Genomic DNA, 24,686 nt, shown 5'->3' on the forward strand with positions numbered 1-24,686 from the left:
GTGAAAGGAAGAGAAAGATAAATGGATGAAACTGTCAACAGTTAAAGGATACCTGTGCGAAATTCAGAAGAATTGCTTGTTCTTGCAAATTATTATTATTTATGAATAAGATTTTAACTCACCTCTCTTTGGTAAGCTGCTTATCTGTTTGTTTTTATCTAGGAGCTTGGTTTCTCTTAAAAGTTAAGTAAACTGTAGACCTTTGTCTATTAGTTTTGTAAATATCCACGTTACAACTTCAAGCAGATCAGAAAGAAAAAAAAACTACTTAATTGTGTAATCAGATCTTAAACACACACCGTGCCTTGTAAGTTCACAATCTTAATAGAGAAAACAGTCAGTGGCTGATCTTACTACCTGGAATGAGAAAATATCAAATAAAGTCATGTAGCCCACACCCACAAAATACCATAAAACAGTCATTCGTCACCACTCCACCAACCACAGGTGGCACGGCAGAATGCACGTTTACTCCCCCTGCGGAGAAAAGATAAGTTATATACAAATAGTGTGAGGAAAGCACAAGGGAGGTTTTTAAATTGGCCGCGTGAAATAGTGTGAAATTCTTAAGGGAAGCCAAACTTTAGTCTCTGTATCCTTTGCGGTGTTAACGCTTTTAAAGAAAGGGCACAGATCAAGGAAGGCATTGCCTACAGAAGAGTCTGTCTTAGTTCATTAAACATTAATATGCTTTTCAAGGTTGGGAATACTTTCAATACAAACAACACAGACAGGATGATGTCTATGTCTTACAAACATAGTTGATGAGGAGGCTTGGCAAGCCGTACAACACACACACCTGCAATGAAGACAAAGGGAAAATAATTTAAGTTTTTCCCCACAGGGAAAAAGTGAACTTTTTTCCTTTGCTGAGTCTGTGGTGTCTAGATTGATGTTTACCATTACTTTGTGTCTCATGAGATGAAAGGAAGAGGTGCCAGTAGTAATTGCTATCTGGAGCCAAATCTTATTTACTCACGTGTACCTGGAACGTTGGTCAAGTAGGCTTTGTAGATCTAAGATGTTTGCTTAGAATTGAATAAAAAAAAAAAACAAACTTCTATGCCATCTTTTGGCTGAAAATAATACAAAGGAACCTCCCTAAATTATTTTCAATTCAGATCTCTCTTCTGAGTTTTGGACCTTGGTAACTGGCTGCCTACACGACCGCGTGCTGTGGGCACCTCAGGGTAAACTCTCAAACAGAGGCAGTAGAGCCACCACCACTGCCCACCCCCTGGTTTCTCTCTCTGTCACTGCCACTGCCTTAGATACAGCCAGCATCACCTGCCACTGAACTCTCCCAACAGCAACTTAGCTAGGCTCTTAACCGGAGGCCATCCCCCAAAGCAAATCTCATTATGGCAATCCCTTTGCTGAAAGCCTGTCAATGTTTCAACGCTCTTAGGGTTGCTAACAGTCTTTTTAGCATTGGTTAAAAGCACTGGTTTGTAAAACACTAAACATTTGGTCTCAGTTTGCCTTTTAAACCTCATTTTGGCCTCCTTTCTACCCCAAAATCCAGTGTCTTGAATGTCTTAAATGTGGCACTCCCAGTCTTTGCTATACCACTGCCATTGCTGTGAACACTCTTCCCTCCTCCTCACAGGATAACTCTGGCTCGTTTCAGGTCTCAGATTATTTTTATTTTTATTTTTTGGACGCACCACGTGGCTTGTGGGATCTTAGTTCCCTGACCAGGGATCGAACCCAGACCCCCTGCAATGGAAGCGCGGGGGCCTAAACCACTGGACGCCAGGGAATTCGGGTTTCAGTTTAGAAGTCACTTGTGCTGGGGAGCACCCTGTCTTCCCTCTTCACCCCCGCCCCCCTCCACGGTCACCTCAGGCTTGTATCCCTTGATGTCTCTGAGCTCTCTAAGGGGAGGAATTAAGCCTCCTTTACTCACTGATGTTTTCCTAACACTTAGTGTCATCGATGTCTGGCCGTAGGTGCTCAATTAACGTTTGTGGAGGGAATGAACATCGTGTAAAATAGGATCACTGATTTGCCGGAGCAAATGAATAAATATGTCTTTGTGGTGGGTGAGTTAGAAGACAACCATCCTTAGCATCAGGCAGTGGGAGTTACAAAGCCTCAGGAGGGTGAAGTGCTTGTCTTTGCAGTGAAATGACTGTGGAGGGCTGCCCTTTGCATCTGGAGCAGGTCCACAGGGGCAAGGGAAGCCCACCACAATGAACTCCAAGAGAAGGGGTTTTTTGTTACTTTCACTTTTTAAATACTTTGCCTCCAGGCATTTCCAAGCTGGATGTGCATTAGAATCATCCAAGGAGATTTAAAGATACAGATGCTTGTTCTCACCTCCAATTTATCGAATCATAATTTCCAATGGGTTCCCCCAGGCACCAGTGTTTTCTCTTTTTCTTTTTCTTTTCTTTCTTTCTCTCTTTCTCTCTTTCTTTCTTTCTTTCTTTCTTTCTTTCTTTCTTTCTTTCTTTCTTCCTTCCTTCCTTCCTTCCTTCCTTCCTTTCTTTTTTTAAGTTGACTATATTTTTTAGAGTAGTTTTCAGTTCAGAATTGATTTCAGAGCAAAACTGAGCTGAAGGTACAGAGATCTACCATATACTCCCAGCCCCACCCGTGTATCTCACCAGTGTTTTTGGAAACCTCTACAGGTCTCAGCAAGCTTCAGGTTCCTTTAGCTCCTGACAGTGTCTTTAGCAAATAGTAAGTAATGGTTAGATGCCACACTAATTGTTTTGATTTCAGTATCTTACTTCATCCTTACAGCCACTCTATGAGGTTCGTACTGTATTAGTCCTCTTTTCACAGATAAGGAAACTAAGGATTAGGGAGGTTAAGAGATTTGCCCAAAGTCACACATCAGGGAAATGGTGGATTAGGATCCATACCTAGATAAAGTGTGTGCCCTTAACTAAGCTAACTAACCTTAACTAAGGCAACCAAAATACGAAAGGTTGTCACAAGATTTTAATGAACATAATTTTTACCCTGAATTCAATGTATGGAGGTTTATCATATAGAAATGCTAACATAAGTGTACAAAGATACATACACAAGTATGCTGTACTTCATTTGTACTAGGGCACAATTGAAAACAAGCCCAAAATCCCTCAGAAGGGGATTGGTTGAATTACAGTTCATTCAGAAAATGAAACACCAGGCTATGAAGTTGATTTTTTTTCTTTCCTTTTTTTTAAGGTAGAAAAGCTAGTGAAGACATTGACGTCTGGTTAAAGACAGTTTTGTGATTTTACACCCTCTACTTGGCTTCATCAGCAGCAATGATAGATTAAAAATTAAAGACAGCATGCCATTTCTTTTTGGTAGCTTTGAAGCCTTTCCCTTTATCATTATTATGCTTGATAAGGAAAGGGAGAGCTAAGCTCAAAACAAGATAAGCATCTCTGTGAACTAAGAACGTAACAGAACAACAGGACATCATAGTGGTGAGTGGAGCCCAAAGCGAATGGTTCTGCTGGCCTCTTAAGTCTGCACAAAGGCTGTGAATCAACACTGGAGTCATAGAAACCAAAGGAAAAGGGAACTCAAGAGTGAGGGCAATATAAACATATTTTCAGCCATTAAAGATGAAGAGGTTTTCTTACCTACAGATGCACACTGAGAAATTGCTAAAAACACAGAAGAAAAGTAAAATCAAATGGAGGCACTGGATGCAAGAAACTTTGCTGAGCAATCAATAAAATATTCTGGAAAATCCAACTATTGATTGCAAGCATAAACAATCATCGTAACTGATCTTTTCAACTTAATGCTGAAACTGAAACTTGAGACAACAGAGAGGAAGTTATAAACAGATGAATTCAGTGGGTGTCTAAACTATTCCACGTCCTTGTCTTTTTCAAGAGAGTAAACTTTGTTAGGCAGATAGTAAAGTATCTTCATTAAAATTATAAGTTGCCACCAAAAGGACAGAAGCCAGTAGAAAATAAAAATCACAAAGGATATGGAAAACTTTCTTGGCATAACAAGAAGCTGTGAAGGAGGGAAGAAAATAAAGGAAAAATCCATATGCAGAAACCCCAAATAAAAAGCCCAAATATATTGCCATAACTAGAATAAGGCAAACTGCTTAACTTTTCTTATTTAAAACAGATGGAATGGATTAAAAAACAAAAAGACAAACAGACATAAAAAAGTAGCTGTAAACAAAATTTGAGGAAAATATGAAAACTATGAGGTTGTAAGAAGGCTATGTTAAGCCAACAGGAAAAAAGCAAGGCAGTGTAGCAACATTAACAAAAGTCCAAATACAATTTAAAGCAAATTCATTAATACAGAGGAATTCTACATAATACAAAACAACCGCCAACCAAGATTATCTGACATTCTTGAATTTGTATTGAAATATATAAAGCAAAAATTGATGATTATAGGAAAATATTGATTAATCTACGATTATAGTGGGTTTTTAAAATCTTACAATGCTCAGAAAATGATAGATGAGGCAAAATAATTTAGTAGGAATATTAAAAAAAATCACAACATAACCTTTGTCTAATGCATGTATGTATCCCTGCCCCCCCAAAACAAAAGATTGGTATCCAAAATAAATTAAAACTTTTATAAATCTACAACCAAAATTTTAAAATTGGAAAAATTGAAAAATTATATAAACATTCAAATCTCAGGAGAGAAAACTTTCACTGTTATATGTAAATAATCTTAAAATGAGATATTATTTAATATTCATAACATTAGCAAAACCCAAATAGTTCAACAATATGTGGAAACAGACATTCTCAGATGCTGCTGGCAGGAAGGCAATTGATTCAATCACTTTGGAGAGATTTGGCAATATCTGGTAGAATTGAACTTGCACGTCCATCATGACCCATCAATTCTATCTTTAGGTATACACCCTAGAAAAGTTCTGTACATGTATATTCAGGAATATTTACAAATATGTTTAGTGCAACTTTATGTATACACATAAAACCCAATGTCAGTAGGGCAGTAGGGGAATGGATAATTAACACTCATCTAAATTCATCAAAATAACCAGATCTTGAAAACACGATGCTGATTTTAAAAAAAAAAGCAAGTTGAAATAGATATTTATCCAATTTACGATCATTGCTACTTTGGAGGACCATGGTAGTTGAATGGTACTAGAAGGAAACTTATGTTTTATGTCTAGTGTTTGATTCCTTTAAAGGACCTGAGGCAACTATGAAAAATGGAACAATGGTTAATTTTAGATAGAGCACGCATTATGCTGCATGATTTTTGTACATTTCTGTAAAGAAAAAAATTTTTACATGGTAGTTATAGAATGGTATGCACAAAATAATTCATATACATTATTGATGCACAGAAAAATAAGAAAGAATATATATCAAACTGCTAACTGGTTATTTCTTAGAGATGGGATTGAGGAAATTTTACCTCCTTTGCTGCACATTTCTTCCACACACTAATTTGCTATATATTTTACTTTTTTTCCCCAAGTAGCATCTATTACATTTGTAAATAGGAAGAAAAAAATTAGATTAACTTCCTTCTATAAATAACATCTTGTAAAAAATTAGTTTTAAATAATTTTGACTGAGCCTTTCCCTACTTTTCTTTCAAAAAATATGTAAACACACATTCTTAAGAAAGACCTCATATTTAGTCTCTAAAAAGCACTTTCAAAATTCTTGTTGAAAAAAAAAAGGTCAAATATATGTTTGAGTATATATCAGTTTAAAGGCATGTTTTGACATTTCTTTTCCTTGCCAACTATAATTTTCTCAGAAAGAATAAAGAAAAGTCAGGACATGTCTAAAATGCTTATAACTTAAGGACTGAATCTTCCCAAGATTTCAGCTGAGAATACGTGGTGAGCCTTTCTCCAAAAAAAGATACTGTAATCAGAGATTCTACTGTCAATCTAGTTTCACTCCAAAACTCTGATTTTGTCTTTTTCAGGGTCGATACAAGTTTAAAATAAAATTTAAATGTTAAGGTCATCAGAGTTTTCCACCATCCAGTAGCATTTGAAGAAGGCTTCCTGAATATTCTTTATTCAACAAATATTTCTGAGAACCCATCTCTAGGACAGTGTTTTTAAAACTCTTTTAATTTTTGTTTCTATCCTATATGATATCACATCATATAAACAAGGGAGAGGAAGGAAAACTGGTTATAACTCTCTAAGTGATTTCTCAACTCAATGGATTCAATTTACAATTTCCTAAACAGCATTCTTTGTAGTATCTAAAACTGAATGTAATGATAAATACTAGGCAAATAAGAGATATCTTGCATATGTGAAAAAGATATTTACTATCTCATGAGTGGGATAGAAAAAGATCTGAAAACAACTTAAAAGCTCATCAATAGGGAATTTTTAAAATATGTTACAGCCACACTGTGGGATACTATGTAGCCATTAAAAAGAATCAGTAGGTTTATGACACAAAAAGCCTTTTGTGTCATACATTGTTATGTGAAATAACTATAACATAAAATAATATGCATAAAATGATCAAGTGGAATAACAAACATTAATTGAGTATTTTCAGTGTGCCTGAATTGTTCTAAGTGCTCATAACCCTTTGAGGTAGGTATTATTATCATCTCCACTATACAGATAAGGAAACCGAAGTCCAGGAGTTCCAGATCAATAGCCAATAAGTGGAAAGGAAGTCAGACTGCCTCCCTCTACAATATGTGCTCGTTGCCTCTTCACTATAACAATAATTACTTCTAATCAAAGTAAAAGAAAATGTGTGCATGTAACTGTGTGTACAGAAAAGCCACACATTGTACTTAAGTGACCTCAAGGGAGAGGTGTGGGTTTGAAGAGGGAGATAAGACTACTTATCTATTTAGTTTATGTACTTCTCTATGGTGCTCATGTAATAATTTTGTAATAAAAGTATTAATACTAAGCAAGAATTAATCTGCATAACACACCTCCATTAAACATAACCTCAAAATATTAGATTTAAGAAAAATATTTATTACAGAGTGGGAAGTCTCTTCTCTCTTGTTAAAATCTTTAAAGGGGCTTCCCTGGTGGCGCAGTGGTTGAGAATCTGCCTGCTAATGCAGGGGACACGGGTTCGAGCCCTGGTCTGGGAAGATCCCACATGCCAAGGAGCAACTGGGCCCGTGAGCCACAACTACTGAGCCTGCGCATCTGGAGCTTGTGCTCTGCAACAAGAGAGGCCGCGATAGTGAGAGGCCCGCGCACCGCGATGAAGAGTGGCCCCCACTTGCCGCAATTAGAGAAAGCCCTTGCACAGAAACGAAGACCCAACACAGCCAAAAATAAATAAATAAATAAATAAATAATAAAAATAAAGGAATTCCTTTAAAAAAAATCTTTAAAGCATTTTTTTACTCTTAACAGATTCTGGCATCTTTACCAACTTGCTGCAATATTTCTCAGTGGTGTGCATGAGTATGCTCTCTAGGGAACTGAGAAGTTATTGCACTTTCCAAAAAATCATTATCTAAGGCTCTGCAAGGTCCTGCAAAGTTTGCATCTTTCCATTCTCACATATAACCTCCTGCCAGTTGACGGCTGTCAAGCAAGTCCTGCTACTCATACCTCTCACATCGTGCTTTTCACGCTGTATTCACACGACTCATTCACTCACTCATCTCCCTCATTAGACAGAGACCTCCCCAAAGGCGGAAATCAAGTACCATTGTTCATCCATAAACTCCAACGAGAAGCGTGGAGCCTGACATACGAGGTCATAAAATAATGTGTGGAGACGTAAGCCAAGACTGATACCGCTTCCAGTCTCTAATCCAAAGTAACCATCATTATGGCTCTAAAGCTCATCTTGTGAAAACACACCAATTAACATTAAAGTTAGTGCAAGAGTAATATTATGACGTAATAGCCGCTTTTACTGAGTGCCTGCCTCTGCAGGTCACATCAGAATCTCTAGAACCTTTGTTATATTACCTATAGTGCTCCCAACAGCCTTATAAGGTCATTATTTTTATCTGCTGCATACAAACAAAATGAAATGGAAACTTAGAGAGATTAAATAATTATCTCAAGGTCACATAGCTCATATATAGTGGAAGCAGGATTCAAATGTAAGTTTCCAAGACTGCAAAATCTGTGCTTTTTTCATTATGTAGTACTTTCTCTGAAAATGATTAAAAAGTGGAAAAGTGAGCATTTTTAGAATATTTTTCTTTATGGAAGTGTAATGAGAGTCTGTAAAGACAGAGACACAATATTCCATGTAAGAGAAAAATTAGAATATGTTATAGATCAGTATTTCTCAGGTGTGAAGGTAAATTTCTTCATTAAAAAAACAAGAGAACACCATTACAGGAACAGGGAAAGAAAATTAAGATACCACCTTATTCTTAAATTCTCCATTCATTTAAAATTGTTACTGCTCCCCAAATCACCAATCAGAAGGCATGCATGTACATTTTTATTCCTGCAGACCAAAGTGAATTTCATGAAATTTCAGAGTCCGCAGAGACTTCAACATCAGGGTGATTTATGTGGGAATCCCAACAGCTGAACGAAGAAAGATTACGGCCAACATGGTGTCAAACACAACCTGTGTGAGGTCTCAGGAATAAAAGCATGTGGTTGACACTTGAAAAATAAATAACCTTGACCACAGACTGTTCAATAACCGACACTTCAAACAAGCCTGCAGGCGGCAAAGGAAGGGACTCCAGAATAAATAGCCAAAGCTGTTCCACTTCAAGCTGAGAGGATGTGCTCCTTTTTTGTAAGAATCCTCCTTCCCTGTTCTTCCTTATGAGTATTACTCAGTAGCAGTGGCCGACGCTGCTCCATTGTTTCTTAGCTAGAACCTGAAAAGTGGTCCCAGGAGTCTTCCATCCTCTTGCAGTGTGATGGGGAAAAAACACAGGAAACTGTCCTACAAGCCATGAGTGCAAGTCCCCTTTCAGTCACTTCTGAAATGCCTGACATTGGGGAAGTCAACCTCTTTGGTTCTTGGATTTCTTTTTTTTGAAATTTTTATTGGAGTATGGTTGCTTTGCCATGTTGTGTTAGCCTCTGCTGCACAACGAAATGAATCAGCCATACACATACAGATATCCCCTCTCTTTGGGACTTCCCTCCTATTAATGCACCCCAGTGTTCATTGCAGCACTATTTACAATAGTCAGGACATGGAAACAACCTGAATGTCCATCGACAGAGGAATGGTTCTTGGATTCCTGGTCTGCAAATGGAGGAAACCCAGTTCAGCTGTGCGAAGTCAGATCACTAAGATTTCGGGTCTGTGCACCTTCTTTCTGGTCTTCTCGGATTGGTGGTTGTCTTGTGGGTAATGATACTAGCTTGCAGCTATTTCTCTCATTCAACATTAATGCAACCTATTTATGCTGTCTTTATTTTTTATTGAAAAGAAAACAGTTGCTTCCTCTCAAGGAAAAATAAGAGTTAAAAAACCATTCTTTCTCATAAATGGTTTGCACACTAAGGAGAAACCATAAACCCAGATGATAGAAGTGTAGGCATTATGATTTTCATGTGACTTCTCATATTCAGATAAAATTTACTCAGTAATATACACGGGTCCTAAGAGAACATCGTGTTTAATCCTTTAGATTTGTGTTTTGTTTTCATTTATAGAGGATGAAATCTGTCTAATATTTTTAGAAAGTGAAATTAAAAGCAATAGAGCCATATAACCTCCTGGGATAAAAGGAGCAGCCCTCAGTTAGGGCTGAGCTGTGTGAACTAAGTGGTTAAAGGTAGCTCAGGGACTTCCCTGGTGGCCCAGTGGTTAAGAATTCGCCTGCCAATGCAGGGGACACGGGTTCGAGCCCTGGTCCGGGAAGATCCCACATGCTGCGGAGCAACTAAGCCCGTGCGCCACAACTACTGAGCCTGAACTCTAGAGCCCGCGAGCCACAACGACTGAAGCCTGCGCGCCTAGAGCCCGTGCTCCACATGAGAAGCCACTGCAATGAGAAGCCCGCACACCGCCACGAAGAGTAGCCCCCGCTCACCGCAACTGGAGAAAGCCCGTGTGCAGCAACGAAGACCCAACACAGCCAAAAATAAAAAAAGAAGAAAAAAAAAGAATACAAGAGGAAAACCAGGTTAGAGCAAGGACTACTGTTGTTCTCTATTTTTTTCTTTGATTTGCTTTGATTTCTTTCAGAAGCTAAGGCACTAGGGCCATGGTTACTTGTATGCCTATATTACTTACACTGTTTCAAAAGAAAAAGAAGGAAAGAAATGAATTCCATACATAACTTAATTATTGGGTCTCCCATAATTATAACACAGGGTTTAATGGAGTTTCCCTATTCACAGAAATGTCAAGGGATATCATGTTTTGAACAAGGTAATGAAGTTGTCCTCAGGGAATTAATCAAACATCTCCTGCTAACAGTTTATTTGTCCTCTCAGTATCCTGAAGTAGGTTCAGTACATAGTGCTATTAAGATGTACTGACATTTTAAAAAACTTCAAAATATGTATTCTGGACCAATGTCAGTTAAGACATGCAAGCTAGATTCATGGGGAGATAACAGTCCCCTGGAAAGTGGGTATAAATCTCTGTACTTCTTTCAACTCTGTTGTGTACTGTAGATAGTATTTTACCAGTTTACTGAGCTGGAGACCACGCACCACAGATTCACAAGTGTAAAAGCAGCATCTATACTATTTATAATTTTATTTTGTACTTAGAGGATCACCTTGCAGCACTGAGATTGTGAAGGACCCTATGGCTTTGGCTTTTTAAAGCTTTCCCTGGCAGTGAGTGTGGTCCTGAAAATCATCCCTTTGAAGAAGTGTGATTCTTTAACAACAAAAAAAAAGAAGAATGAGCTTCTTGTTGGCATTTTGACCAGAATTTCAGCTTTGTGGCATCCTTCCTGAGACAGTGAAACAGATTGTTTGTGAAACACCCTCAAGGAAATTGAAGCCGAGATACATTTCAGCCCTATGAAGTGTAAAGAGAAAGCTATTTTTCTCTCACAATGTCAATATTCTGACTTTCCTGACTCTTTTATTGTTAAGTACTGGCGAATAAAGCTCTGCCAACCATTTAATTTCTTTTCCCAGGACCGTGCTTAACTCAGTGACTGCTGCCCTGTACTGCGATTTGGCTCACTCGGACAGTGCAGTTGTCCTTACAGTGATGGGACTGTCACAGCCCGAGGGGACATGTGACAATGCACATCAATTTCTGGGCTGCCAAATGCCATGACTCAGTCTTTTTGGTTCTTTGTGTGGCTTTCCCAGAACCTCAGGTCCCACTGGATGCCCCTTTGAAAGCACCATTGCACGTGGAGCCTGGTTTGATCAGCTGCCATTTTTGTATCTGTTTGCCTACCTCCTTGCTGGAATCCTCTATCGATTGGGCCTGTCTTGTTCATCACGGTGTCCTTGGTGCCTTGGGGGATGCCCACTACTCAGAAGGGGGCCTACTAAGTGCTATGCAGTGCTGATGGAGTGAGGGCAGGACAAGTCCTCCGTCTCTCTTCCCCTGGCGCAGCGTCTGGTGCATTAGAGATGCTCAGCAAACATTTTAAATAAATAAATGTCTCAATATATATTATTTCAGCTGTCTGTTTCACTACAGCAGAATGAAGACCTGTGTCTTAGAGCAAGGATGCAGCGATGCTTTATGTCTCTAGAAGTGTGAAGGGAAAGTTTTATCCATAATTTTAAGTGCTTCAAATTGTTACAAATGGCCTAAAGAAAAGAGGTGGTTTTAGTTTTAGCTACATTTTATAATCCTAATATAGATTATTACTGTGATTATTTGTAGCATGATGTAGTCCACTGGTTTTATCAAATGATATTACCCGTATACTTTACAGGGTAATCTTGTATCTCTTGAGGTCAGTAGCAAGTTTCTTGACATCTATTAAAGGAAGATTTAAGGCCAATGACAAAAAAAAAGGTATGTATATGACTTCTAAACTAGGAATAAAGGGAGAGAAAAAGAGAGTCAAATGTCTGCTTCAGTAAGGCAGAACGAAGACCTGCTTCTTAGGGAGATCATAAAGCCTATCAGCCTCCGTGAAAGGTAACATCTACCTGTGCAGAGCAAGTAAGATATACAGAGAACAGGGAGGCCCATTCAAGATCTCTAATTTGAGCAGAACTATTGCCGGTTGGTGACAAGTTTCTTAGGGAAGCAAACTAACAAGTTTCACATTTCTACAGTGACCAACTGACCTACCAACAGTGTCAGAAAATAGTACATATGTTCCAAAATGTCTTTCTTAATTTTTCATTCTAATACAATAAAAGGAGAGGCTGTTGTCTATTTAGTAATGGATTTTTATGAAGTATATGGTCTCAACAACAGACCGTAAGTACATAGCGCATTGTCTGGACTTACTAAATAAATACACAGACCTCTGTGATTTCACTGTAGTATTTCACAGACTTTGGCCTCTCTTTACATCATGGAGCATGCAGGTGAAGACTGTAAGTGTTCTGCTTTCAGCCAAGTTGCAGTTTTGGTTTATCGGCATTTTCTCTGTGCTTTATGATTTCAACAAAAGAATACACTAGACCTCTGTTGCTGGTGAATAATTTGGAATTTCCGATGCTATTGCTAACATTTACTAAGAGATCTTTTCTAATTATTCAATCTCTTATGAATTTTATTGTTTTTGATTATAATATCTCTTTTAATAATATTAAGCTTACAAGCTCTGAAGCCTAGTATCTGAGAAGTTGCTTCTCAGATTTATGTGATTTTTAGCACTAACATGGAATTCACCAGTGACTGAGATCTTGAGGTTCCTATAGCATGTGTAGTGATCTGCTTCCAGGGTTTGAGTGATAATAAATCAGCAATATTTATCCTTTGATGTCTACAAGATGGTATTATGTGGCCAGCGTTCACTCTCCTGTGTGGAAAAGATGGGAATCAGGCAGATAGTGTTACCACGACAAAAACAAAACAAACACAAGACACCATTTATCCATAAGGACTTGACAAGACAGCCCAAACCCAGCCCTTCAGAAGGGAAACCCTTCCACTGGACAACTTGTTAAATGATGTGGAAAAGCAATGCTTTTCCTTGTGCAAGTGAACTACCAGACTCCATCACATGTTTTCTTAATGATCCTGGAGGAGTTATAGTTGGTTAAAAGGTGAACCAAAATAATTCATGTATAAGTTAGCCTTATGTCTATAACTGCTAACATTTTAAGTATTCTAGGGTCCGCAAGTCTGCATGCACAGAAAAGGATACAGTTTGTTTCATTTCTATCAGCATGCCTCATGCTATTTTTGAGTATTACAGTGTAGAATATGCAGTGCAGAATACCTATTAAATATACATGCTGCCAGTACAGTATGAGGTGGGCAGCATAGCGGTTGGTACTATGGACTCTGTGGTCAGCCTGGCTGAATGCTTCTCAACTGTTTGACCTTGAGCAGGTTACCTAACCGCTCAAAGACAATAAACCTGAGGCATAACACAACAATGCTCATAGTCTGTGTGTCTGTGTGTTACATGAAATCATTCAACTAAGAGGCTTAGCACACCTGTTACTGTTATCAAATATAATAGTTATAGTTACAATAACTATATATTATACTTATTATTACATGACATATATGATATCTATGGAGCCCTGAAAAATAGAGACATGAGTAAGTTTAATACTGCAAACAGTATGACCCTACTCGATATTGTAACCTTAATATCTTAGAACTACCCTAGCAGACAACATATCTGCAAGTTTACATTCCATGAATTTGAGAGCTTATTTCTGGGTGAACTGTCCCTATGTCCTGGCACAGTTCCCTGTGCTCACTTTCTGGTGAGCCATAAGGTCATTCTTCAATGTAAGTTACACAAAACGGTAAGCTGTTCTCATAAAGAACTCTGGAGCCTTTGCCTTTTCTGGTAATAGCGGTGAATGTTTTCATGTGACTGGCAGCAGAGATTCAAGTGGCTGCTTGCCAAGCTCGTGTGTGTGCAGAGGAACAAAGCTCTGAATGCCTTTCCTGCTGTGGGCGGTATAGTGTATCAACAGTTTCAAAGAGATCAGTTCACAACAGCATAGCAGCAAGTTCCTTTAGAGCCGGTGACCATAACAGGTTGAGTCAAATGTACCCCATTGCTAATGAACCCACTCCAGCGGCCTCGGACCCTTGCTTACTTGCCTTTATTTTAATTTGTGTCCCTGTACCCCAGCCCCAAGTGGAGCTGTTCCCTATTAACAGCTGGCCTGCTGGGCTCTGAGTTAAGCCAGGTCCAGAATTAAGAAGAGAGGACAGGGGGTTGGGACCCTGTGGGTCCTCCTAAGGCCAAGCCTGGGAAGTCTCCCTTCTCTCTCCCCTCCAATTCATATTTAGTGAATGACTCACTCATTCACATTCACCAATGCTCTTTTTCTTCCTACCCTCTCCCCTTCACGAGTTTGTTAAAAATGAATTAATCCTGTGATTTCGCCAGCCCTCTCCTGAAACCATTACAATTTAAAAAAAAATGATGTGAAGTGACTCTATATCATAAAATGGTTTATGTTTAAACCAATGGAGGTACAGAATGAGGGAACTAAACCACACTATTTTAGTTGTAAGTTATTTTAAAAACCTGTTTGTTTTAAAGGCCTAAAGGTGCACTTGTTATCTGACAACTCCAATAATATACTTCATTTTGTACATTTCCACAATTTTCTTGTAATATAACCAGTGACACTTAATTACTATTTGCAACTAACAGCCAAAACAACCTGCACGTTAACATTTAGTAGAAATATATTCTAATAACCTTTCATTATTGAACTCGGCATATTTGAACAGAATTTCTCATCTTCTCTCAGCTTCCTTTCCCCAGACTGGTTCTCTCTTAACTTCCTGTTAATGAATGGTTCCTCCATTCCTTGAACCTGTCAAGCACACACGTTTTTAGATACATATTTTTAAACTTTCCTCCTTACATGAGGTCCAAGTCTCAGCAGGTTTTATTCTCAGCGGCAGGTTGTTTCCTTTCCAGTCCCAACGTCCTCACCCTACAGGCCCACTTCCCTCTTTGCTTCCTATTCTGTTCACTTACACTGCTATCGAATTAATAACCTCCAAACATCGCTCTGATTATGGCACTCTTTTGTCCAGAAACTTCTGGGTGCTCCCTACGAAGTAAATTCAGAACTTCTTATCTCATTCAACGGCATCCACAATGTGTTTCCAACCCATTTTTCCAGACTGAACTGCCAATGACTCCCACCCTTTCTTTAGTTGAGCTAGTTTTTAAAGTGCTCTCATACAGATGCTATTTGGTCCTCATGAAGATTCTGTAAAATAAGAAATTCAGGTGATGATATACTCAAATGAGGAAAACAGGTACAAGAAGACAAGTGGATTGGTGAAGATTCCTTGACTAGAAAGCAGCAAAAATGCATCCACAGCCCAGATCTCCTAACACCTAATCCTGGAAGCTGGGCAATGAGCCTTTCTCAGAAAAGGCAACGTGGCCAAATTGGATTGCCCTCTGCCCCCATGTCTTTCTCTCCCTCCTGCTTTCACGCATGCGATCTTGGAATACTTTGCCTTATTCTCCATTCACCTAAATCCTTTCCATCTGTTAAAGCCTTTATCTGTCCCTCCTCTTGACTCACAGAGTGATCATACAGTTGCTTTTAATCACACTCTGCCTTCTGTCTGCTTTGTGGTGTTTCAAATTATTACTGAAATAAATTATTCTCCTTTAACCTTTTACGTACTTAGTTGTTTTTTTTTTTCCCAAATAGATTTTAAGCTTTCTGAGATCCCGGCCCATGTCTTAAACGTCTTTATAATCCCCACCTGTTACACTTAGTAAGTGCACAATAAATATTTGCTCTGTGTGTGGTATGTGAGATTACATTTTTTTTAAATGCAAGACATTTCATATGTTTTCCTTTATCTTATATTTGTTTTCAAAGGGTGTAATATCTACATCATTCAACTAGTATTCTTCCCATGTGGAAAAATGGATATAATCTTTATTATTCAGCGAATTCTTGCAATGCCTCCCCACAGACCAGAAACTCATTAAACATCCATTAGCTTTCCCTGAATCCTTAGCATTATCGACTACATTAAATAGTCTGTTAAGGGCTTCAATGCATTAATATTCTGAGCAGTCAGAAACTCATTTTTCCATTTCTTGATTTTTTAATATTGTTCTAACCCAAGCATACCAAATGCAGAATGTAACTTTGTTTTGTCAAGTTGTTAGTTTAACTGAGTTTGGCCATTCCTTACAAAGACTGGCCTGGCGTTATTTAATTGGAGTTTACACAAATGCAAATAATAGTATTCAAGAATAAAAAGGATGGTGACCAAGCCTTTCAGCACAGTACAAATGCATAAAACCTATTTCACCCACACACCATACCATGATGTATTTTTCTAGCACTAGAAATGCTTTCTTCTCTATGGTACTCCTGCTGTTGAGAAAGCTTTTCTGATGTCAGGAGGCTTTTGAATGGCACTGAATTGAGTTACATTTACTACAGGGCTCACCATGCTATGCTGCCTTTTACGTGTCTCTGGTTTATATCTACTAGCATGGTAATTTTTCTAGGGGGGCCAAGGAAGGCAGTCACTTTAGTGAACACCCCTGCGGGTGGGCACACAAAAGCAGAAAATGGATTCAGCTTAAGTGTTCCTTAATTAACTTCCAAAGACTGACAGCAAAGATTAGTGAAATACTGTTAGCACTGACTTGATACTCTTCCTAAGGAACAAATGCTGTAGTATTAAATCGTAACCTTTACTGAAGTACTGAGGACTGAAGACATTGATGTTCAGGATATCTGCACAAAATGACAGCACTGTTCTTGTGTCAGCATGTTGTTCATGTGTAAGTCTCTTCCAGACACAGTGAAGAGTTCAGCGGTTTCTTAAAGATGTAATACAGATTTAATCAGGACATATTTCTGTCCTTTGAGCCCCTGCTCTACTCTCATATAATTAAGAGTACAGAGAAAACCTTTGGTCCCAGCTGAGATTTTCAAATATTTGCACCTAAGAAAAGTGACTTTCCATCCAGGTGTTGGTCCTTCACTCTGCAGCCACAGAAATGGTATCCTATAATTTCACTGAGGAATAATCCGGCTTTGGAGAATCAATTCCTTTTTTAAAAATTCAGATTGCTTTGAGTTACAAAGTTATAAAGGATTTGTTTCTTTTTAGTCCGGGAACATTTGGTCAGTGGACTCGTCATCTTGTATGCCCATTACCACAGAAACGGAGACAGCAATCAGAGCAAAAAGTGTTGGAAAGTCATGCAGGATATTTCACTCAGATTGTGTAGCAGGCTTAAATATTTTCCCTACTCCAATTACGTAAAATTTTAGTGATTGAACAATTGGCCACCTTCAGAAACAACACCCCTCCCTTGACCAATGTTGACCTATACTTGGATTATTCTTTTCTAGATTCTATGACAATCGTATCTCTTCAGTTATGTCATTAGGTATGACATATTTTAATCCCTTTGATGAATTTCAGGATTCATTATAGCCTAGTGGAGAAGCACATCAAATCTTAAATAGACCTAAATTTAGGACATATATCCAACACTTTGCGTCTGTGTGACATTAAGCAATTTTCTTAGCCTCTGTAAGTCTAATTTTTCCATCAATCAAATGGAGAAGATACCTTATTTTGAGATTTAACTGGATAATTCATGTAAAGTCCTTTGTACGTAGTAAGTGTTCAAATGTGACAACTGTTAGCAGCTGTATTATTGCACCTGAATGAAATTTGACTTTCTCCCCATTAATCTGGGCATTCTTTCTTTCCATGATGAACTGGTCAAAGTCTGCATAGACAGTACTTTATGTGTAGCAGTATTGTTTTCGCTTATAAACTATGTACATCGTAAGATTTCAACTTCTAAAATGAAAAAATATAGGAAAAATTAGTAAAATATAGGTAATATAGGTAATATATTACCTATAGTAAAATATAGGTAATACAGGTAATACAGGTAAACTCCTCATTTTACTCCTGGAAACTGAGGTTCAGAGACATTAGTGACTCATTAATAACTCTTTCAGTTCCCTGACCCCAAAGCTCATAAGTTATGAAGTATTCCAACAAAGATGATCACAAAGCAAATTTCTCTAAAATAAGTTTTAGGTTTACCTTTCCTGTTACCTTTCCTGTTATTTAAAAAACAAGTGAAATAGTTGCATGTTGAAAAAAAATCCCCCAAATAGCTCCCCCAAAGCTTGGAATAGCAAGAGGAATTAAGAGAATGTCCTAGCTTGCTGCATGTTAGACATTACAGATTAAAAATATTTGACAGCACTTAGACACTGAAACATGTTTGATCCTTAGATTCTTTTCAGCACTTTCTTTGCTGGGATTGTCATACCCTTATACTAACTACTTTTCTCTTCACTCTTTCCCATCTCTGCTTAACATTCGTGAAATGTGCTCCTTTTAAAAAAATATGAAAATCAAGTAAAATCTGTCCATATCATAAGTCATATGAGGGCCATTTTTGCATGTCCTCTTAAGCCATCTTATCCTCTTGCATGACTTTTATTATTATCAATAGAGATAACATGTAATTTAATGTCTCTAGTGCATAACTCTGTCCTGATCTCCAGACCTATATCTCCGTTTGCCTACTCCATATCCAGCGCTTTGAAGTCATGCAGCCTTTTCAAACTAACACGTCCTAAATGAACTCACTGTTTTGTCCCTACACCAGTTCTACTTTCTGTCTTGTCTGTCTCAGTGAACTGCACCACTCTTAACCCAACTGCCCTGTTGGAAACGAAGCTATCATTCTTTGGGCTCTCCTGTCCTCTAGCCTTTCATGCCAGTCAATTACCACGTCGCGTCCATTCTTGCTCGGCACTATCTCCTGGACGCTCCCTGGTCTCTTTATCCTCATACAACCACCCTGTTCAAGCCGCCATCACCTATCACCCATATTTCTCCAACAGCCTTCAGAGCAGTTCAATCTAGTCTCTGCATTTTAGCCACGGCAGAGTAATATCTCAAAAATGCAAATCTGATTTTGTCACTCTCCTTATAACCTGCTGGTAGTTTCTGATTTCTATTTCAGTAATAAAACACAACTTCTTTACATGGCTACCCAATCCTATCAGATTAACTCCTTGCCCAGCCAAATTCTTCTTTGTTATTCACTCCTTTGAGCTGCAGATTTGTGCTCTATCCAAGCTTTCAGTTCCCTGAAAGCATCACATGCGTTCAGCCTTTGCACTTGTGAACACACTTTCCTTCTCTCTTTGCCGGGTTACTCTGATATTGTCCTCAAATTTCAGCTAGGAAATCATGTTTTCAAAGAAGCTCTTCCTGAAAGAGAAAGCTGTTCTTTCCTCAGCAGAGCACCTATTACATTTACTTTATGCTTGCCTGTTCACTTATCTGTGTACCCCCCAGAGTCTGAAAAGTCCATGAGTTCAGAGCTCGTGTCCCCTTGTAGCTATTGCACTGAGAAATATGTGAGTACAGAGGTGCTTCACTCATATTTTTAATGAATAGATGTATGAATGAGTGAATTTTTGATTCTTAAAAAAATCTTTGCTGAAGAAAGGAATAAATATTTATTAAACTGCAATGTGACACTATCCAGAGATTCCATCTCTTGATTTACTCCACTAGGGGATCTTTAAAGTGGCAAGTTTCTTTTTCCAAAGCTAAATTTGTGCTGTACTTTATTAAGTTAAAATTTTACATTGTGAATTTATTTAAAGTAGAGGATACCACTGTATTTGCTTATAGTTAATCGTGTACTTTCTGATGAAGTTTTATGTTTGTGAGTCTGTTCAATGTACATTTGCCTTGTTCCCTTCATTACAATGAAAGCTTTCTGAGGGTAAGGGTTATTTATTTGCTTTGTTTTATTTTATCCTTAGAAAACTTGTGGTGCTTCCCACAATGTAAGACGTTAGTGAGACCTGAGTAATTAAAAAATAAAATAAAAAGTTAGAAGTGGAAGGGAAAGGACAAATGGGAGAAAACAGAGAGGTATACACAGGACTTCTGATCTATTAAACGGGGGCTGGGTGATTGCTGGTAACATTCCTGACAAACTCCTGGTCCAGGGTTTGCATGGTACTCTAATGCCTTAAAATCAAAGCCTGTGGCATCCAAATTCCCCAGTCCTCTTCTGGGGTGAAAAGCTTCTAAGAGCTTTGGCTACCCCACTCCTAATACCTCTTTAGCTGTCTACACCAGGGAATTGTAATGCTCAAATGAAACACTGATACTAATAAAGCATTTAGCAAATATTATGTAGTAGTAGATACTGTACCTATGGTTCCACAAACTTGTCACCACTAGCCACTTGTTCTAGAGGCAGAGTGACAGTATGGAAAGGTCATATATGGGGCTCCGATAATACTAACTTTGCCACGTACTGGCTTTGTAAATTCAAGTCAATCACTTGGCCTCTCTCAGCCTTGTCATATGTAAAAAAATGACATCACCCTTTACTCTTGAAAAGATCTAGCAATGTACAAGTGAAAATGCTTGGCACTTAATAAATAATAGTTTCTTTCTGAACCTTTATTTTTTTCCCATGTGCATCTTGTAACAATCCATGTGGAAAAAATTTTTTGCCAACAAAACAAACTGAACCAACGTAATCATTAAATGTATTTTCTATTTTAAAATTAAACCTCTATCTTTCTATCTATATTAATAAAAACAGAGAGATATCTAGATAGCAGATAGGTGTTTAGGGTGGACTATTAATTCTGTTCTGACTGACATTCAAAATATTGGCTTCTTCTCTGAGATCAACTGAATTTAAAATAAAATTTCTGTATATTTAAAGACAAAATAGAATTTCCTATTAAACTAGTCAACTAAAGCTACCGGACATTACCTAAGTTTAAGGTAGAAGTGAGACTTTCTTCAAATCCCTCTTGATAAAATCATTTCTAATTTTCATTACTTTTCAGTAAAAAACAGACATTATTATATATTTCACAGGATTGTTAGGAGGACAATGTACAAAGGACCCAGCGCTGGGCTTGGAACAGAGTATAAGCTCACAAGGCACATTAAAGCCTTTTTAACTTAACTATCACTTAAACATCAAAGCACTTCCCGGGTAGGTAATTTTTAACTTCCTGAGTTTTCAGATTATTTCGAATGACAGTCTTCTGACTCTCCTGCAGTTTGTGAACCAAAAGATTCATCCAGCGAGTTTGTTCCTCTTTTTATCTACCATGAGGAAAATTCAAGAAGGACAGAAAAATATTCAAGTCCTGGGGTCCTATCTCTCAGTTTACCGCTCTCACTTTCATTACAAGATTACTCACAGTCTTTCCTCTTGTTCTCTCTTTTCTCACAAGAAAGGACAAACTGTTTTTTGAACTGTGATGACTAAGACCCTTTTCCTCCTTTTTCTGCTCAGAAACAGGGATTATTTTATGGTAATTAGGTTTCCCTCAGGAAGAGCAGTCTAGGATAAACCCTCCCCCTTTTTGGAAGCCTGTTGGACTCAATTTTCCATATATTTATTACCTTCCTCGTTCGTTTAATAGCCTCGTCTGATGGGTTTCTTTGTTAAACGAGTTTAAACACAGAGATTAAAGTTACAAAACAGAAGCTTTTGCAATCAAAGCAAAACAAACAAACAAACAAAAAGATAAATTGTGTATTAAAATTGCTTCAATTCTTCACCAGGAAATTTTTAAAGTTTAATCACCTAATGATAAATGGTGCTGTAAAAGAAACTGTACACAGGAGAAGACACATAGGGGTGACTTTGCCCTTTGAAAACACTAAATCATGAAAGACAAATTGATTGATGCAGCCAACTTAGAATCTTAATCACACTATAAAATCAAGCATAAGATAAATGTGCATGTGAAAATTCTTTTGCACTCTCATCTTTCTGTTCAGAAGGTTGTGCCTGATGTTGGTGCACCTGGTAGGAGGAATAATTTTCGGGTAAATTAGTACTTACCATCGTCTTTGTCAGGGATGATTGTAACCTGAGCCCCTGGGAACTCTGATCCAATTCTCCCACCCATCGGCATGCTCAGGAGAACGTGGAATGTTTCCTTCTCTTCGTACAAGGAGTCGTCAATTATAACGACCCGGCACATTTTTTCCCGCTCGTCTTTGTCAAAGCGGATAACACTGGTGTGGTCCTCGGGCCGGGATATGTAATCAGAATAGGACAGCACTGATGTTGGCACAGTTCCTCTTGCCGTTCCTGGAAACAGAGAGAATCCAAAACGGGTTTATGTAGAACATACTACAGGGGTACCTCCAGAAACGATTATTTTCATATGCAGCATTTTCATGGTCCATCATATCTATGAACACCCCTGGAAACTGCAATATCTCCTCCATACTGTGCTAGCGTCATGAGTCACCTTTATAATGGTCTCCAACATCTGACAAATAGTACATTTCAAGTGTTTTCTCCTCTGCTTCCTGCCAGTGGTCTTTTAAAACAACACAATAATACAGAATAATAGCTTAGTATTCAAATGCTTACTGTGTGCAGGCAAAGTGGCAAGCGCTCTACATGCATTGCTTCCGTAATCCTCTTAACCACTCTGTTGGGCTTTACACGTTTGGTAACTGAGGTTTACAGAAGTCCGACCACTTGTTCTGGGACCCAGAGCTCAAGGTTGATCCTGAAACTTGCATTTTGACCGCTATTCTTTACTGCCTTTCAACTCACATATGTTAAGGAAAATTTTAATGAAAGTCTGCAGTGTCAACTGCATTTATGACCTTTTCTTTTACATTCTTAGAAAAGTCTACCTGTTTCCTAGAAAGGTGTTTAGTATATTAATGAGTATTATGTATTAATTTTAATTTTGTATTGCATAAAATCACCTTTCAGAGGGTGCTTACTCAATGAGCAAAACAAATGTTTTGAAATGTGGTTGCTACGAGTTTCAGACCAGTTTGAAATTAGTTTCTTTTCCTTGGGTATGCATTTCTTTGCCTCTTTTTTTGTTGTTGTTTTTAACAATAACCCCCTTCTACTTGAGCAGGCTTGAGCAGGAGAGGGGAGCTTCAACTTCTTACAACCCCAAAGGCCTTGAGTATTAAAGCAACCAAATGAATCAGAAATGTTTTCAATAAGCAGCAGAGTCCTTCCAGGTCCTCAAAGGTGCCGTAGTGAAGGAAGACGTCCGCATGCATGCTTTTTTCCTATTTGAAAACTGGACTAGTAAAGTATAACTTTCGTGGCGTAATGTTATGGCTCCAACATGTTAAAGAGGCTTCTTTGCGGGGACATTTTAGTTCATTCGCAAATCGAGCTACCTTGCCGCGTATAACAGATCACCATCAACTCCTGGCTCACATCTCCACTTCTCCTGATGGGAATGAGCAGTTCACCAATGTCCTCCTCGATGGAGTATTCAGACTGGGGGATGAATACAGTTGATTCTAAGGAGAAAACACAATTGTTTTTGTCTGAGCGTCTTACATATGACATAATCCTGTGCAATTTAATTGCTCTCATGATTGATAATTTCCCCTGGCATATTCTTTCAGAATAGCGCAGTGTGAGGGGAAGGAGGGAAGACAGGAGAGAAGAAGCAGGTATAGAGTGTGTAGGCTCCGGGCTAGTGAATTCTTAACCTAGAAATAAAATCCAACATTGCTTTTATCTCCAGTAATTGCTTTTTTTTTTTCTCAATTAATAAGTGCTGCTGACACACTTACTTTAAATCCAACTTTGTTCTCTCGGGGAAGATCACCACCTTCTGATGGAGTAGTTGACTTTTAGACTCAGAAGAGACCTCAGAAGTCATCTTGTCTCACCTCGTACTTTGATGAGGAAACTTGGACCCACAGAGTTTATTTGTCAAGGGCTCTTACTGGTCGAGTCAGGATTACAACTCAGATCTTGTAATGTCCACTCTATTATTTTTTTTTTTACCCCAAACGTGTTCCTTTTGAATGATTAATGATTAAAAGTACATACAATGGGGCTTCCCTGGTGGCGCAGTGGTTAAGAATCCGCCTGCCAGTGCAGGGGACAAGGGCTCAAGCTCTGCTCCGGGAAGGTCCCACATGCCGCGGATCAACAAAGCCCCTGCGCCACAACTACTGCGCCTGCGCTCTAGAACCCGCGAGCCACAACTACTGCGCCTGCGCTCTAGAGCCCGCGAGCCACAACTACGGAAGCCCGCGTGCCTAGAGCCCGTGCTCCGCAACAAGAGAAGCCACCGCAATGAGAAGCCTGCGCACCGCAACGGGGAGTAGCCCCCGCTCGCCGCAACTACGCAAAGCACGCACGCAGCAAGGAAGACCCAACAAAGCCAAAACTAAATTAAAAAAAAAAAATCTATAGATAAAAAAAAAAGTACATACAATAGATTATTACTCAGCCATAAAAAGAAACGAAATTGAGTTATTTGTAGTGAGGTGGATTGACCTAGAGACTGTCATACAGAGTGAGATAAGTCAGAAAGAGAAAAACAAATACCGTATGCTAACACATATATATGGAATCTAAAAAAAAAATGGTTCTGATGAACCTAGGGGCAGGACAGGAATAACGTAGAGAATGGACTTGAGGACACGGGGAGGGGGAAGGGTAAGCTGGGGCAAAGTGAGAGAGTGGCATGGACATATATACACTACCAAATGTAAAATAGATAGCTAGTGGGAAGCAGCCGCATAGCACAGGGATATCAGCTCGGTGCTTTGTGACCACCTAGAGGGGTGGGATAGGGAGGGTGGGAGGGAGACGCAAGAGGGAGGGGATATGGGGATATATGTATATATATA

General features: G+C 38.6%; 1 protein-coding gene across 2 annotated transcripts in view; it reads right to left on the reverse strand.

Moving 5' to 3' along the window:
* Positions 1-24,686, reverse strand: part of FREM2 (FRAS1 related extracellular matrix 2) — a 145,658-nt gene that overhangs the window by 44,040 nt on the left and 76,932 nt on the right. For both annotated transcript variants that reach the window (XM_007193672.2, XM_057532751.1), the window contains exons 5-6: positions 23,211-23,336; positions 21,889-22,140 (exon numbers count right to left, since the gene is read on the reverse strand). In XM_007193672.2, coding sequence (XP_007193734.2) covers positions 21,889-22,140; positions 23,211-23,336 — 378 coding nt within the window. The remainder of the gene's footprint in view (positions 1-21,888; positions 22,141-23,210; positions 23,337-24,686) is intronic.

This window comes from Balaenoptera acutorostrata, chromosome 18, assembly GCF_949987535.1.
Source record: "Balaenoptera acutorostrata chromosome 18, mBalAcu1.1, whole genome shotgun sequence".
Taxonomy (NCBI): Eukaryota; Metazoa; Chordata; class Mammalia; order Artiodactyla; family Balaenopteridae; genus Balaenoptera; species Balaenoptera acutorostrata.